At 38.5% G+C, this 17,443-nt stretch overlaps 1 protein-coding gene across 1 annotated transcript; it reads right to left on the bottom strand.

Moving 5' to 3' along the window:
- Positions 1-622: 622 nt before the first annotated feature.
- On the bottom strand, positions 623-17,210 carry LOC111159450 (lymphatic vessel endothelial hyaluronan receptor 1). Its single transcript, XM_022521941.1, has 6 exons — positions 16,771-17,210; positions 12,684-12,855; positions 12,417-12,556; positions 5,980-6,294; positions 3,111-3,189; positions 623-2,573 (listed from the first exon to the last, which is right to left on the bottom strand). Exons 1-6 carry the CDS (start codon positions 16,850-16,852, stop codon positions 2,387-2,389), a joined length of 975 nt encoding a protein of 324 aa, XP_022377649.1. The 5' UTR covers positions 16,853-17,210; the 3' UTR covers positions 623-2,386.
- Between the last annotated feature and the right edge of the window lie 233 nt (positions 17,211-17,443).

Here is a 17,443-nt window from a genome sequence, read left to right as displayed (position 1 = left end):
TGCAATGGGCACCTGGGCTATCTAGTGGATAGGTGGTTTTTCTCCTTCCCTCTTCCTCCTCCTGAGTAGAGCATATACCTGTCTAAATTAATAGTAGATGATAATATCCTGACATATAGTAGATGTCCACAAGATGGCAGATCTAGTGTGGAAGATCTGATTATTTTTCAGCTAACATACATAGAAGGAAGGCCATTACTTAGGCTCTTTCTGCTTTTTTTCCTTCACATCCTAAGAACTAGATGAGGCTGAGAAAACTTAAGGAATGACAAACCAGAATTTCAGACTCACAGACCTCAGTGCCAGGAAGACTGTCAATGAGTGAAATGGGCTAGATGTGAAGGAACAGGGAATAGTATGAGATCCACAGGGCACCTTTAGTTTGGCATGAAGATGCAATAGAGCATGGAAGACTGCGGTAAACTGAAGCAAGTGGAGCCCTCTTAAAGGGGACAGCCACTGCTTAGTCTGAGATAATTATCGCTGTGGGGGAATATGGGCTCTCTATCTCCAGATCTTCCCATTTTTTCAAGGGAACCAGGAATATAAATATGTGAAAACTCTTGACTTTTTAAAAAGATTTTATTTTTAAGTAATCTCTGCACCCAACGGGGGGCTTGAACTCACAACCCCGAGATCAAGAGTCACATGCTCTACTGATTGAACCAGGCAGGCACCCTTTGATTTTTCATTCTTGGCAACTAAGCCAAAATTTAAGATAATACTCTGTGGGCCAACTGCAAAAGACTGTGACAGCAGTTCATCGCCTGTGAGCCTAAAGGATCATGGGGCTAGCTAGCTGTGGTGTCACTGGTGAGGGGAAGATGATGTTAGTGGTCCAAAAGGGAAAACCAGAGAGGGAAAGAGAAAGCTAGAGAAATAGGACAAATAACACTCCTGCATCCTCAGCTCCCTGTGAACTCTGAAATGGATTGTAATGTAGGACCCAAATGCTAAGTAAAGGACTGTTTATGTGTGTGTTACTTGACTGACTTAAAATAAGACCACTTGAAGCAAGAATAGCCCCATATGGTGATATATGTCCTACGTGTTTTATAAATATTTGTTTTTCAAAAACCAAAATTGTCCCTCTTTTGTTTTGCAAAAAACAGATTACTTCAATTTTGTGTGAAACGTATAATGTATCTATGTAAATAAGAGAGCAAAGAAATTTTCTGAATACTTTTATTTTTTTGACACAAATATCTCCGTATCTCTTGGGATTTTTTTGCTGAAAAAGGAGAGCTGGTGATACATTTGTTAATGACATTTAAAAAATGTGCTTCAGTGTATAGAGGTAATAATGTACTTTTTAGGTATGTTAATAATAAATTAAGGTTATAATGGCTGCCATGTTAGAGAAAATAATGAATAGATGAGTCTTAATAAAAAATTAGTTTTGCAAGAAGATAAGCTAGGGGTATCAAAACTGAAAAAATTAGCTTCATACACTTTACTGTATACAAGTTTTTGATAAATAACATTCAATTATAGAATGTAATACCTTACCCAGCACCTGACATATTCAATAAATGTTTGTCAAATTTTACTGCTTTTTAACACAGTAATTTTCCTCAGTAATTTCTCAGATAAAACTCAATAAAAGTAAAAAATTATAATAGATTTGTTTTGGTTCCTTATAAAAGTGTATACTTCTAGAGGAAAAAGCAGCAAGAAAAAGAAAAGAAAAGTGTGTGTGTATTCTAAAAAGTGATTCCAACTCAGATTATTTAAAGATGACTACTTTGACCCTATCTGTTGTTATAGTCCCTGCTGACAATATGCTGGCAACATCCTTGGCCTCATTCTTTTTTCTCTACTTATTTTGGCTTTACAGAGATCAGGTCTCAAATCATGGGAATCTCCCTGGCCTTTAGCTGCTGAACTTTTCTTTCCTTCTTTTGTTCTTGCCTGGCTCAGAAGAGCATGCCAGATGATGTGTATTACGTTTCCAGAGTGAAGAAAGGATCTGGCCTGTGGAATCAATAGAGAAAGCCTTGGTCTAGGTGGTTTCTTGGTTTTCAACTCACCTATTCTCAGCCAACCAAGAAGCCTCTTTATAAATGTGTTCTGATTAGCTGTTTTAGGTCCCTGTGCTTTGCGAAGCTCCTTTCTCCCACAGAGATATTAGGACATAGCCAGGCTAGAAAGGCTGTCGGAAGCTTTGGAGGTAGGAGGATAGGATCCAGAAAGGATTGCAGTAAGAAAAAGGGAATTTCATTTGGTGAACTCCATAGTCCAAAGGTAGCCCTGAGTTGATTCCATTTAGGAACCAAGGGTGGACTTTCTTGTTTGGTTCTTCAGCCCTTTAAGTTTCCTCATCTGGGGCCAGGATATGTATCAGGAAAGAAATCAACCTTGGTGTGTCCTCTCCTTTCTTTCTCTTCTAAACTTCAGCTTCCAGGCATCGTACTGTAGTTTTAGGTGGACTCTTGGGCTCTTCTGGCTTTTTATCAGTTTTCTTTGATTCCTCATTAGAGTTGCTATCATCAGCCTTCTCCTCCTTTACTACTTTGGTTTCAATCATTTCCTTCTGCTGATTCTTGTTTGTAAAAGGAAAGTTCTTCACATACCTTCAGGCATAATTATAAAATTAAAGTGAGAGATTTATATGTAACACATATGGCAATAGATAACACTTTGTCATAGCCCCTATTAGCACAGTACACTGGATACCTTTATTTCAGAGAGGTTCGAACACATGCACACTCAAATACATTAATGCATCCCCACTTTAGTGGATTCATTTAGATGAGACAGTAAGTTTGCAGGCCATACTTGATGCTGACCTCATAACCCTCCCACCAAGAACAAAGAATTGAGAATCAAAACAAAACCTATATTTTCCCTCTAGATGTCAGTCTGTTCTTTTTAGCTCTTGATTTTCAAAGGGGTTGCACTGACCTGTTTGTAAAGGCTGGGTGACATGCGTGAGCTGAAATAGTAGGAAAGATTGGGTGGTGGGAGGAAAGGTGAGATGAGGGAGAAAATTTACAATATAAGAAGACCATCATTTCTGTTTTGACCAAGAAAATGCTAACAACCTTAGAAAAACACAAGATAGGGATGTGACATAGATTATAAGGCCAACAATGTGCCAATAAACCCACCTTTTGACGTAGCAAATTGCCAGACCAGCTGCAGCTGCAAAGAAGAGGAGTGCGAGCACTAGTAGAGCCGTGGGGACACCTGGAGGAAACAGACACATGGCCTATTGGTCCTTCGCTTATGCATTGTTTTGTGTTGCTCTTCTTCTTCTTTTTTTTTTTAAATTTTTAAATTTTTCATTTACATAAAATATATTATTTGTTTCAGGGGTACAGGTCTGTGATTCATCAGTCTTACACAGTTCAAAGTGCTCACCATCGCACATACCCTCCTCAATGTCCATCATCCAGCCACCCCATCCCTCCCCTCCAGCAACCCTCAGTTTGTTCCTGAGATTAAGGATCTCTTATGGTTTGCCTCCCTCTCTGCTTTCATCTTGTTTCATTTTTTCCCTTTTTTCCCCTATGATTCTCTGCCTTGCTTCTCAAATTCTACATACAAATGAGATCATATAATTGTCTTTCTCTGATTGACCTATTTCACTTAGCATAATACACTCTAGTTCCATTCATGTTGTTGCAAATGGCAAGATTTTAATTTTTTGAAGGCTGCATAGTATTTCATTGTATATATATGCCACATCTTCTTTATCTATTCATCTGTTGATGGATATCTAGGCTCTTTCCAAAGCTTGGCTAATGTGGACATTGCTGCTATAAACATTAGGGTGCATGTGCCCTTTTGGATCACTACATTTGTATCTTTGTATCTCCTGGGTAAATACCCAGTAGTGCAATTGCTGGGTCATAGAGTAGCTCTATTTTCAACTTTTTGAGGAACCTCCACACTGTTTTCCAAAGTGGCTGCACTAGCTTGCATTCCCACCAACAGTGTAGGAGGGTTCCCTTCTCTCCGCATCCTTGCCAACAACTGTCGTTTCCTGACTGGATAATTTTAGCCATTCTGACTGGTGTTAGGTGGTATCTCATTATGGTTTTGATTTGTATTTCCCTGATATTGAGTAATATTGAGCACTTTTACATATGTCTGTTGGCCATTTCAATGTCTTCTTTGGAGAAATGTCTGTTCATGTCTTCTGCCCATTTTTTGATTGGATTATTTGTTCTTTGGATGTTGAGTTTGTTAATTTCTTTGTAGATTTTGAATACTAGCCCTTTATCTGATATGCCATTTGCAAATATCTTCTCCCATTCTGTCGGTTGTCTTTTGGTTTTGTTCTGGATTTTTTTGCTGTGCAAAAAGCTTTTTATCTTGATGAAGTTCCAATAGTTCATTTTTGCCCTTGCTTCCCTTGCCTTTGGTGATGTTTCTAGGAAGAAGTTGCTGCGGCTGAGGTCGAAGAGGTTGCTGCCTCTTCCTCAAGGATTTGAGGATTTTGATGGATTCCTGTCTCACATTGAGGTCTCTCATCCATTTTGAGTCTGTTTTTGTTTGTGGTGTAAGGAAATGATCCAGTTTCATTCTTCTGCATGTGGTTGTCCAATTTTCCCAATACCATTTATTGAAGAGACTGTCTTTTTTCCACTGGACATTCTTTCCTGCTTTGTCAAAGATTAGTTGACCATAGAGTTGAGGGTCCATTTCTGGGCTTTCTGTTCTGTTTCATTGATCTATGTGTCTGTTTTTGTGCCAGTACCATACTGTCTTGATGATTATCACTTTGTAATAGAGCTTGAAGTCCAGGGTTATGATGCCACCAGCTTTGGTTTTGTTTTTCAACATTTCTCTGGCTATTCAGGGTCTTTTCTGGTTCTATACAAATTTTAGGATTATTTGTTCCATTCTGTGAATAAAGTTGATGGTATTTTGATAGGGATTGCTCTAAATGTGTAGATTGCTCTAGGTAGCATAGACATTTTCACAATATCTGTTCTTCCAGTCCATGAGCATGGAATGTTTTTCCATTTCTTTGTGTTGCTCTTCTAATGATTCTTTATACAGATCCAGAACAGATAATGCAGGAGAAAATCCTTCTCTGTGACCACAAAGGGGCTACTTAGAATGTTGGGCCCACATCTGCTTCTTTGCTTCTTGCCTATAGAAATCCTTGGCCTTGCCTCGCATCCTCTCTATATTCTATAAATTGCAATATGACGGAGTCCATTTCCTCTCTGTGACCTTGAGATGATATGTTGGAGCTAATTAAGTGTAAACCCTTCCTTTTAAATAAGACAAACTTTTAAATCATAGGCATTTAAGGTATATATTTTAAAAAGAACTTTGATGTATTAATAGATAGTGATTTATTTTTAAAAGGCTTTGAGTTTTTAAAAGTGAAGCTATTTCATGCTATGCAGCCATCAAAAGAAATGAAATCTTGCCATTTGCAATGACGTGGATGGAACTAGAGGATATTATGCTGAGCGAAATAAGTCAATCAGAGAAAGACAATATCATATGATCTCTCTGATATGAGGAATTTGAGAGGCAGGGTGGAGGGGTTGTGGGGGGTAGGGAAGGAAAAAGTGGAACAAGAAGGGATCGGGAGAGAGACAAACCATAAGAAACTCTTAATCTCAGGAAGCAAACTGAGGGTTGTTGGGGGGCCGTGGGGGGTAGGGATAGGGTGGCTGGGTTATGGACACTGGGGAGGGTATGTGCTATGGTGAGTGGTGTGAAATGTGTAAGCCTGATGTTTCACAGACCTGTACCCCTGGGGCAAATAATACATTATATGTGAACAAAAAAAAAGTGAAGCTATTTTATACTCACGATTTTTTGTTTAATACTTAATGTTTTTTAGAGCCCTCAAGTTCTACGACTTTATGAAAATTGAGTTTGCGTTAAGGTTTTACTTGTATTTGGCAGGTCCTGAGTGCCTACTCTGGAGACAACATGGTTTTTATGTACTGTCTGTTATACATAAACACACAAACACACACATGCAATGCAAACATAGAAAGCTTTTACCTCCAAACCCAATGGCCCCATTCTTGAATGCTGCTTTATTTTCGATATATGACTCAGTTTCTGTTGCTGTAGCTATGGTGCTAGTTTCCATAAAACCTTCTGTTACACAAATCAATTTTCTTTTCCGTTTAGTAGAAGTGGAAGCCCGAGCAGAAGTAGGAGCAAGAGTAGGAGTAGCAGAGTAAGGTACATCAGTAGCTGAAGCGGAGTATGCACTGTCACTGACAGTTTCCGTTGTGTATGTTGTCTCTTCACTATTGAATATGGGATCGTTGGTGGTGATAATTTCTGGAAGGCATGAGTTAATCCAAATATCTGTTGGGGGAGGGAAAAATAAGGTTACAAGTAAGTATTAAAACAGTCTCCTAATTTTTATTCCTGCCTCTAGTCTTAGTCCTCTCTAATCCTCTTACAGTGCAGCCAGAATGATCTAACAAAAATACAGATCTAATCATATCACTTCCTTCCTTAAAATTCTTCAGTGACTGCCTCTATTGCATGACCTATAACGCCCCCTGTGATCTGTCCCCTGCTGACATGGCTAGCCTTATCTGATCAGTTTGTCTTTCTTCCTACCTTCTCAGATTTCTTCTGTTCTTTGATACTCTTTCTTTCATATCCAAGGCTTTGACCATGATGCTTTCTTTACCTGTAAGTCTTTTTGCCCCTTCTTTACTTAGCTCTTACTTATCCTTCAAGTCTCAGATTGAATATCTCTTTATTAGGCAGATTTGATGACTAGATTGTGTCCCTAGGCATGTTTTTATACCTCATTCTACTTCCCTTGTCAAAGTTCTCATTGCACTGCTCCGTACTGGAAGATCTCCCTGGAAGCAGGAACCCTGCCTGTCTTAGTCATCATGGTATGCTTTCTGTGCCTAGCACAGAGCTCATGCTCAATCAATAATTAATGAATTAAGAAAGAATGGAGAAGCAACAGGATGGAAGGAGTAAATGAGGACACCAAATATACACACACATGACAATATACACTTCAGGACAAAGATTAAAAAAAAAAACAGATTTCTCTGTGCTCTTCAAAATAAAAATTTTTTTTAAAGAGGGGAGCAGAGGAGGGATATAGATTTGCTTTTCAATCTGTTGAATGTGATACAGAGGAAACAACATTTTTTGAGCATCTTATCTGAGTCGATCATGACACTTCATTTAATGGTTTTATTCAATTCTCATTTTATAGGAGGAGACTGAAGTTTAGTGAAACTGAATAACTTGCCCAAATTCACATAGCTGGTAAATGATAGAGCCATGTAACATATTATAGTATGAGTTTGCATCTATTTTAAATTCCTACTTATTTCTGGCAGTAGGTAACATCAGCTGGACTGTTAGTTAAGAAGAAAAAGTTATTCCATTCATTTTTGAAAAATACAATAAATTACCAATCAAGGGTCATGGATACTACTGATAAAACATTTTGACTGTACACATTCAGAATTTTATAATATTTTTTTTACTTTGAAAACATCTCTATTCAAACACATACCATCCTTGACTTTTGCCTTGAACTTTTAGTTTCATTTCTTATTCTTGAGCACATGCTAAGTTTTTCCTTCAAAAAATGAAAATTTTTAATATCAGGGGAAAGAAATACTGAATACAAAAGACCACATTGGGAACTGAAAATACAGAGACATAGAGTAAAGTTTCAATTTCCAGGACAGACGTATTTTGATAAAGGTAAGAGGAAATCACTGGGGATTCACAGAGGAGATGGTATGGAGGGTTAGTAAGTTTGTTTAACAAATATTTGTTGAGCCCCAACTATGTGCCAAACACTGTTCTAAGTGCTAAGGTCATGGTACAAAGAAGACAGAGTCCTTACTTTTAAGGGGCCTATATGCTAATGGAAGGATATATTAAAAAAAAAAAAAAAAAGGCCAGGATGCTTAGGTGGCTCAGTTAAGTGTCTAACTCTTGATTTCTGCTCAGGTCATGATCTCAGAGTTTTGAGATTGCTCCATGCCAGGCATGGAGTGTGCTTAGGATTCTCTCTCTTCCTCTCCTTCTGCACCATCCCCTGACCCTCTTCATCTCTCCTAAAAAGAAAAAAAAAGTCAGAAATTTTAGAGGGTGATAAATGTTAAGAAGAAATTAAAATAGGATAAAGATTAAACCAATAGGGGTGGGGAATATGAGATGGATACTTCGACTAGGATGATGAAAGTGGAGAGGTGATACTTAAGCTGAGACCTAAATGATAAAAAGTAGCCAGTCATTGAAGATCTAGGGCAAAAGCATTCCAAGTAAAGAGAACAGGAAGTTCAAGAGTCCAAAGTTGAATGAACTCAGTGTGTTTGATGAATAAAAGACCACTATGGCTGGAACACAGCAGTAGCTCCTCTAGTATGGAAGAGGGAATAGAACATTCCAGTCAAAGGAATAGCATGATGCAAGAATCCAGAAGTTTGAAAATGTAGTCATACCAAATAATGACAAGGAGTACAGTGTGGTTGGAGAGCAGGGTGTGTGTATGATTGGGAGCGTGAAAGACTGAAAGCAGAAGATGACTGGTAAGATAGGCTGGAGCCAGAGTTTTGAGATTCATAATTGCCATGTTAAAGCATTTGGAATGTATTTTGTAGGAGATGGAATTTTCAACTGGGTCCATATATCTCCCAACTAATATATAGGAGTTCTCATACATGCTCACTTTTATGTGTAAAAGGCTTCATATTTTACATCATATTCTCAAATAAGAAGTCACCCAAGGGCTGTGGAGCAGAGAAGTAATGTAATTATCAGTGGAGGCATGTGGAGGATGAAATGCAGTGGGGAGAGAGTACAGTCCGGGAACAAGAAAGGAGATTATTGCAATTGCAAAGAACTAGAGGAATCTAGAAGTACCTGGAATCCTAAAACTTGGATCTTAGAGATCTCCTAAGAAAGAGTGATTTTGAACTCTGGCTAGACCTTGGAATCATCTGTGGAGCTTTTAAAAAACACTGATGCCCAGAACCCAACCTGGGCCTGGTATGTTATTGATGTATAGTCATCACCATGGAAGATGCTATGTGGAAGTAGTATGACTCAAGGTTTAAAGCCTGGCTCTTTCCCTTATTGACTATGACCATAGCAAAATACGTGCTAAGCATTCAGTTATTTCTCCTGGAAAATATAAATGATACATTTGTGTCATTTCACTGAGGATTAATGAGATAATAAATGTGTGGGGCTTAGCATAATGTATGGGCATGATAGATAGGCTCTATCTAAGAATTCGTTTCCTTTGCCTCTCTGTTTATTAAATGTAGCCCAGAGAGCCACAGTGTGAGGGAGCAACAGCAGTCTGATCCTGTGATCCCTATTGGGTTGAGGGCACACCTAGAAGTGTTAGGACCTAGCTCTCCTTCCCCTCCAAACTATGAATATAATTTCTTTAAAATGTACCAAGTACTCTGACATTAAACACAGAGTGTGGTTGGACTCCAAGAGGAAAGATAGGAGTAAGGGGTATGGGAAGTCTTCTTGAAGAGGCTGGCATTTGAAAATTGAGTAGAATAGCAGTTAGTTAAGTGGGGAGGAAGATAGGCATTGTGGCAGAGGAACGGCATGAAACAGATGGTGCATGCCAAGCTGTCAAGGCACTTTGGTCTGGTCTCCCAAAGCTTACAAAGATAGCAATTAAAAAAGACAATTAGGATAAGGTGTTAGGGTCAGGTTTAGAGTTATTTTAATCCCCAGACCTCACAAGATAGCTATAAAAAAAAGGTTACAAAAACAAAGAAACATAGGGTAAGTTTAGGAGTAGAGTTTGGATAAGGGTTAGGTTAACTCTGACCCTCACAAAGATGGCAAACAGAAGCAGGTGAGCCCAGTTTATTTGAAAATGATAATATAACCACACAGATCTGTGAATTTTTCTAGTCACATTTGCACATAGTTGTTTGTTTGTTTTGTTTTTGTTTTTGCACATAGTTTTTTCGACAGTACACTGTTAGAGGGCTATCTTCTGGGGACTGAAAGAAATTCAAAGAAATATCAAATTTCACTCAATAGGTTCATTATTCCTAATAATGTTTGTTTTACAATTTTGAAACTATTATAGGATAAGAAAGTATATTACTATTATTTATTGGGAACTAAGATCTTCCGTGTAAGAGAAAAAAGATGCAGGTGTAAAACAAACTAAGAAAAATTTGAATTGTTAAATTTGAGTTGGAAATATCAATACAAATTCATAATTTTTAGATATATGTATGTATGTGTAAATATATGGTTAGCTATTCATTAAAAATACTGAGAAGCAATGAAAACTCCTTTGGTAATGAGAATTACTTGAATTCAGATCTTGGTTTCTACTTAACATTTTCCATTACAAAGAACCTGGGCTTCTTGGAGAAATAAATGGCTGATTCCACCAGGGGCAGAGAAAGTACAAAGTAAGTCTGGGACATGCTATTATTATGTTAGAAAGGAATTGCTCCAATACTAATGGAATAAAGGGCACAAAGGTCAACTGGGGGGGGCTCCTACTCATCAAATTTGAGACAATTTGAGCATCAGAAAGAATAGAAGGATAATAATTGTAAAGTTGATAACATGTTGAACACACAGAATAAGTAAAATGTCATGTGTCCATAGTAGTATAAGCAGGAGGGAAGTGTGCGTGCGTGTGTGTGTGTGTGTGTGTGAGAGAGAGAGAGAGAGAGAGAGAGAAATTCTTCTTTATCAAAGAATGCCAGCTAACAAATGCAGAAGGAAGATTTAGAAAGTCACAATCTTGTGGCCCTACATATAATGACTGATTCCAGGAATAATTACCAATGGCTGCTTAAACTACTAGGTACAAGATGGTTGGGGTCAGAATATTTGCATGGTGCCAAAATATCACAGTGTAGATTACCTACTCATTGCAAGGGGAAAAACATATCTTTATGAGTTCATTTAGAAAGGTCTAGCATCTTATTGAAATGATCAAAGTTAGCATATTAGTAATGGGACATACTGGTATTAAGTGACTTTTGTTGAGAAGTGATCTAAAGTACACAGAATAACCTATGAAGTCTTTTTTTAAAAAAATTATCAGTTAGCTACTATATAGTATATCATTACTTTTTGATGTAGTCTTTTTGCCAAAAAATATTGAACAAGAGTTGAATCAAGCCTCCAGCTCTAACTTCAATTATACAGGAAATATAGGGGTTGGAAGTACAAGTTAAATGAAACCATGAGGAAACACTCAAATCCAAGTCCTCTTCCTGTGACCCCATTTTGTGAAGTCCAGAGGACTGGGTATCATATCATCACACTGGCAGGTAGGAGGAAGGCAAGAAAGTTAAAACACCAGGTCATTTCTCAGGCATGAGCTGGCTATGAGTGATACAGGCATGTGAACCACCAATTCCCCAGCCAAAAGTGGTGGGCAGAAGAGGCAGAGGAGAAGAAGGTAATGGTAAGCAAATGTTGGAAGAAGCTTTATGTTCCAGTCTTGACCCTGCCACCAACTGAACAAGCCAGATCTCCAGTCTGAGCTATTATTTCATACATGAAATGAGGAAAGAGGACAAGGTGTCTTTGGAGTCCCTTTCCAGATCAAAGCCTCCTGATTCAGAGAACTGCTTGGACCCTTTGTTGCCTTTGTGCAACATAATGTTGCTAGTGCACATAAGATCTCTTGGATCTTAGAGTATGACTTTGGAATCTATCCTTGTATGTGACCACTTAGCTGTCTGACCTTTAGAAGGTCAGATTTATGAGTAGGTGTGAAGGGTAATAAATCAGCAGAGGATCTTATGATAAGCTGAGAACAAGTATTTAGTGAAGGAAAAACTTTCAGAGATGTTCCTTAGGTAGAGCACTTGGGTTAAAATGGTTGTGGTCTCCAAGCAAGGTTAAAAGAACAACTGTGTGACCAAGAGCAAACTAATTCTATTTTCTAGCTTTAACTCCTTCCTTCATAAAATGATCTTAAACCATGAAGATGTCAGGTGTACCATCTGAATTTCTTCTCTAAAAAAAATGAAGGTTAAAAGAAAGAGCATGGTTTGAGAGTTAGACCTCTGTTAAAATCTTCGTAGTAGTGAGAACTTAGACAAATGTACTTATATCCTCTGAGCTTAATTTCCCCCTCTACAAAATGGGGGTGACAAAGTGTACTTTAGAGAAAGATTGTCAAGTTTCAGTGTGATAACTCAGTACATTGCTTTGTCTAGAGTGGATATTTCCTTACCTTATAAGATGGAGGGGCATGGGTAATGGAGCCTCCTGGGATACCCTCTCCCTATATTGCCATTTAGTCATACTTTCCCTAACTTTTTCCTCTGAGGGGCACATAGCCACCTCTAGCTTGGTCACCAAGGCATTCTTGGGAGTATTAAATGACCATCACCATGATTTCTTCAGTGCTGTTCAGGGTACTCTTCTCAGACGGATCATAGAGCTAGAGAAAACATGCAGAGGCTGTAGATTTGACTTACCAGATGAGTTGTAACAGTAGGCCAAAAACTTTTTGCTGACTGAATTTCTCCAAATCAGGACACCTGTCCCATTCTTCCCACACTTGGGGTTCGGCAGAATCCGAGGGATGACCAAGAACTTATCTGCAACCCATCCATAGCTATAACAGAATACACATTATTTGACCATTCAAATACATTCAAATACATACATTTATTTCTATTGCTCAACAAGAACACAGTGCTGAAAGAGCTCCATCAGTGTTTATGAATCTAGTTGTTTCTCACCTGCAAGTCTCAAAGCCAAACCTCCATGCTGCTTCAACCTGGTCTTTACTGGCCAAAGTTAGTCCCATCAGCCTACAGGCCTCCTGGGCTTCTGCAAAATTCAGCTGCTGGGCTGCCCTTTTGTTCACAAGGGTGACCCCCATAATTCTGCATGGCCCTGAGGTGGAAAGTTCTGCAAAGGAATCACAGAAACCCTTAATTTGCTGCTGTCCTTGTTCCCAGCCTTTAGGCTCTTCTTCCTAGTAGAGCATTATTGTCTTGATACAGCAATGAAGCCCTTGTGGCTGAGATTGAAGTTTAGAAATAATGGAACATAAGCCAGGCATTTCCCACAAGGTAAATACTGCTGGGTTAGCTGGGTCCTTGCTCTTGTCCAAGCTATACCTCTCATCAGATTGGAGTCTATCATGCCCCACTGCATAGTTGCCTTGTTCCTTATGTGGAGGCTTTGGTTACCAGTTCCTGGGGTTAGGTCTAGGTGATGCAGTTGTGGCAAACCTTTTTGGAGTCTATAAAATAAAAGGTCTGAGACTTTGAGAAAGATAGAATTCAGGGCTCTGGTTAATAGAAAACCAATGTGGCTTGGGAATACCACTATTTCTGAGATGGGCTGAAAAATGTTGCACTTGGTATAACAGAATGTGAGCCTTCTCAGTCCCAGGTCTTCTCTGACCATTGGGGGGCAGGCTTACTCTGAAGTTCCTGGAGGAACTGGGCAGTAAACCTTGCATGGTGAGGAAACTAAATTAAGAAAGTTGAGTTTTAGAGTTAGACCTGTATTTAAATCTGGCCTATGTCACTTGCTGGCTCTGTGATCTTAGGCTAGTTACTTCATCTCTTTGAGCCTCAGTTTCCTTATTTATAAAATTGAGAAAGTAACAGTATCTATATTATAGGGTAATGAGAGTTGAAAGAGTTAATTCAAATAAAAATGTTTAGCATAGTGCCTGCCGCATAGTAGATGCTCAGCAAATCATAAATAACATCATTATGTTCTCTTCAAAGCTTTTTGGTTCTAGTCACCTTATGACTGATCTCCCTGGGGAAGCTGAAGCAGTTGAACAGATATGTTGTAAATATATTTTACTCAAAAGTTAATGAATCCAAGAATTCTTTTGATCCCCTTTCTTGATTCTGGGATTTATAGACCTGTATGAAATTGCAAAGTTGTATCACATTCAGGTACATTATTCCTATTGGGCTTTATCCACAAGAGTCCATAAGAGGACATTACAATCTTCTAAGAAGTTGTTTGTACACAGATCTGTGCATTGGATGCCCAGTTAAATGCTTTGACCACTTTCTAGGTTGGTATTTAAAGTTTCTTCTTGCAAACGTTAAAGGAACATTTCTAAGTCTTCCACTGACCTTGCAATGCTCTGGACCAGGGGGCTGGAAGAGGGGATATGTATATGATGTATAATAATTACAGATGGCTTTATTTGCTTCCAGACCTTGCTCTCGTCAAAAGAGACACTAGAGTGCCAATACCCCATATTAGTGTTTGTGACAAAACAGCCTCTTATGACTATGCACTAACACTAATACCTATACCAATACTGGTATTAATACTAATGCTAGTATTAATTCTAACATCTATCATCTGTTTATGTTGCTCTGTGCCAAACCCTTTGTCCTTTAATAGAAAGTGGAAGCTCAGGAAGATTAAATAACTTTCCCAAGCCCAAGGATATACACCAAAGACATAGGACAGATTGGGGGCACAAACCCAATTATGACTGACCCTAAAACTGCAGTTTTTAACTAGGACACTATTCTGTTTCCTGCTGTATTATAGGGGAGATGAACACACACCCACACCCACACACACACATTATACAACTAGAACTGGACTCTCCAAACACACATTTTCCCTGGAATTTGGCTTATTTAGTCCATGAGCTTGCTATTGCTCAAATCCCATGGCTGCAAAGAAGGTTTATTAATTACACTATCAAGTGGTCTTGCTACTTTTTCATCAAAACTTATTTTTACCGGGGTGCCTGGGTGGCTCAGTGGGTTAAGGCCTCTGCCTTCGGCTCGGGTCGTGATCCCGGGGTCCTGGGATTGGGCCCTGCATCGGGCTCTCTGCTCAGCGGGGAGCCTGCTTCTCCGTCTCTCTCTGCCTGCCTCTCTGCCTACTTGTGATCTCTCTCTGTCAAATAAATAAATAAAAAATATTTAAAAAAAAACTTATTTTTACCTTAAAGTTATCATTTAGAGTAATGATAGACCTATTCTGGGCAATAGACCTAGCCTTGATTATTTTGTCTGTTATTAATTGGCTCTGGGACCTTGGGCAAGGTAGTGTTCTCATCTATAAAATGGAGATGGTTATATCTTCTTCACAGAATTTTTGTCAGAATAGATAACTTGTACCTAGCAGGGTCTCCATCATAGGTAGTCAACAAATAGTGGTCATTTTTATGCTTTCCTATTTCATTTAAAGACAAAAAGAAGGAGCTGGAATCCAAGAGCTACTCCACTAATCTCTTCCTTAAGATTTAAAAAATATATATTTTATTTATTTGACAGAGAGATAGAGAGAGAGCACAAGTAGGCAGAGTGGCAGACAGAGGGAGAGGGAGAAACAGGCTCTCTGCTGAGCAGGGAGCCTGATGTGGGGCTTGATCATGACCTGAGCCAAAGGTAACTGCTTAACTGAGAGAGTCACCCAGGCGCCCCTCCTTAAAATTTTATTTTTCCCTTAAAATTTTTTTAGGAAACAGCAGGCATAGTAGAAATACCCTATGCTTAGGATCAGACAGGGCTGGAATTCAAACCCAAGCTTTATTATTTACCATCTATATGGCATTAGGCAAGTCACTTGGCCTTACTTGAGCCTGTTTCTTCATCTATAAAAGTCTTCTTAGAAGATTAAGTGAAATTTTATATATTACATATATAAAAATTATATATAATATATGTAATAAAATAGTTTAATTTCCTTAGGAAATTTTTGCCATCATCAAAGATGGTCTAAAGAATGCGATGGATTGGGGAGGGTATGTGCTATGGTGAGGGCTGTGAAATGTGTAAACCTGATGATTCACAGACCTGTACCCCTGGGGCAAGTAATACATTATATGTTAATAAAAATAATTTAAAAAAAGAAAAAAGAAAGAATGCAATGGAATCATTGTCATAGAACAATTTTGAGTTCTACTTAAACATAAAGTTTGAGTAATGGCAGCATTGTGGGGAAAAGTGAATAATATCTCCAGAGGAATTTCAAAGAGGACAAAACTAACTTGAAAGTAACAGTTCTGGTATTTGAAAAAAATGAATTATATAACTGTAACCTCTCATAAAATTAAATACAGTAATAAATGAAGCAACTCAGGATATCTGATTCCAAAATATTTTATATCACAGAGCATCTTCCAGCATAGGAACACACAATTTTCCTTTTAAAGTGCTCAAATTTTCATTTGCCTGGAGCTGTAATTGAGTGATTTGTGGTTACAATTTTTTTGCCTACATTGCACAATGAGGTTACTGGTTGGGCATTTCAAAAGCCCAGAAATCACTTGAAGTCATTCCTTTGGTAGGGAGCTAACGACTAATTTTCAAACCTACATTTTCACAGGTTTTTTTTTCCCAGTTAATTGGCTATTTATTTCATATTAAAAACATATATGCAGTATAGTAAAATTGAAATTAAAATAATTATGCTGGACAATTATTGCTGACACTTCCAAAAATATAAAACAGGTCAATATTTAGCGAAAGTTGGCCATTTTCCCCAAGCTTAAAATTCATTACAATCATGGTTTGTTTCTGCAGTGAAACACTTTTAAAAACAAATGATCTTTCCTCAATGTTTTGATTCAAGATATTCCCATTAAAAAAGATTCCATAACCAAAAATGAAAGTCAAGATAACATAAAGGTAAATGTGAATCATTTTGGTGAAGCCAACAATATGATGAAAACATTTCTGGCAGAGCAATCCTACCAACTAGATGTTCCACTGACATTGAGGATAACCCCTATTCCCAGCACTCCACACTTAAGAATTTGGTAGGCTTAGGACAATTTGCAAGATGTTGCCTTGCCTCAGGTTGAAAATCTGGTAAGAAACGTACCTTCTACACGGAGAGATGTGACCAGGAGCCTTGTGGTCCAGATGGAGGCGAGAAGCAACACCAGGCTGAAGCATTTGGCCATTATGCCAACCCTTTCTGAGCCAGAGAAACACCCTGGATGGTCAGTGGCTGTAATGGAAGCAGACAATCACCAGTCTGGATGGAGACTTCTGGAAATATATTGGAGCCCCACTGTTCCACTTCATAACTGAGACATCCGGATTTCCCTGCTTTCAAGCTTCTGACTTGGTCACTGGGGGAAATGAGTGACGTCCCTTAAATGCCCAGGCTGTACTTTGTGGATTGCTTTCTGGAAAATTTAGCTAATGCTGACTCAGAAAACAGACAAATGAGGAAGGCAGATAGCACAGCATGAACTGCTGGAGGTTTCCCCAATTCCCATATTCCCTGCCACCTCCCACTTCCCTCACCAACTCATTCTCACACAATTCATTGTTATTACCTGTGGAGCCTATTCATTTATATACTCCTAGGAGTGTCCATCTCTAAAGGAGATTGAGCATGGGTTGTGCTTCCTTTCTTCCCACAGTCAGTGATTTTTTTTTTTTTTCCTCCAGCTGTTTATCTTTGTGATCTGGGGAGGAATGATGCCAAGGCTCATGAAAGCAAATGCCCATTTAAATACTGAGTGCAGGGTGTTTATGCCTCCCTT

Source organism: Enhydra lutris, unplaced genomic scaffold (genome assembly GCF_002288905.1).
Source record: "Enhydra lutris kenyoni isolate GAN:26980312 unplaced genomic scaffold, ASM228890v2 scaffoldscaffold68, whole genome shotgun sequence".
NCBI lineage: Eukaryota > Metazoa > Chordata > Mammalia > Carnivora > Mustelidae > Enhydra > Enhydra lutris.
This window is presented reverse-complemented; position numbering and strand designations above follow the sequence as displayed.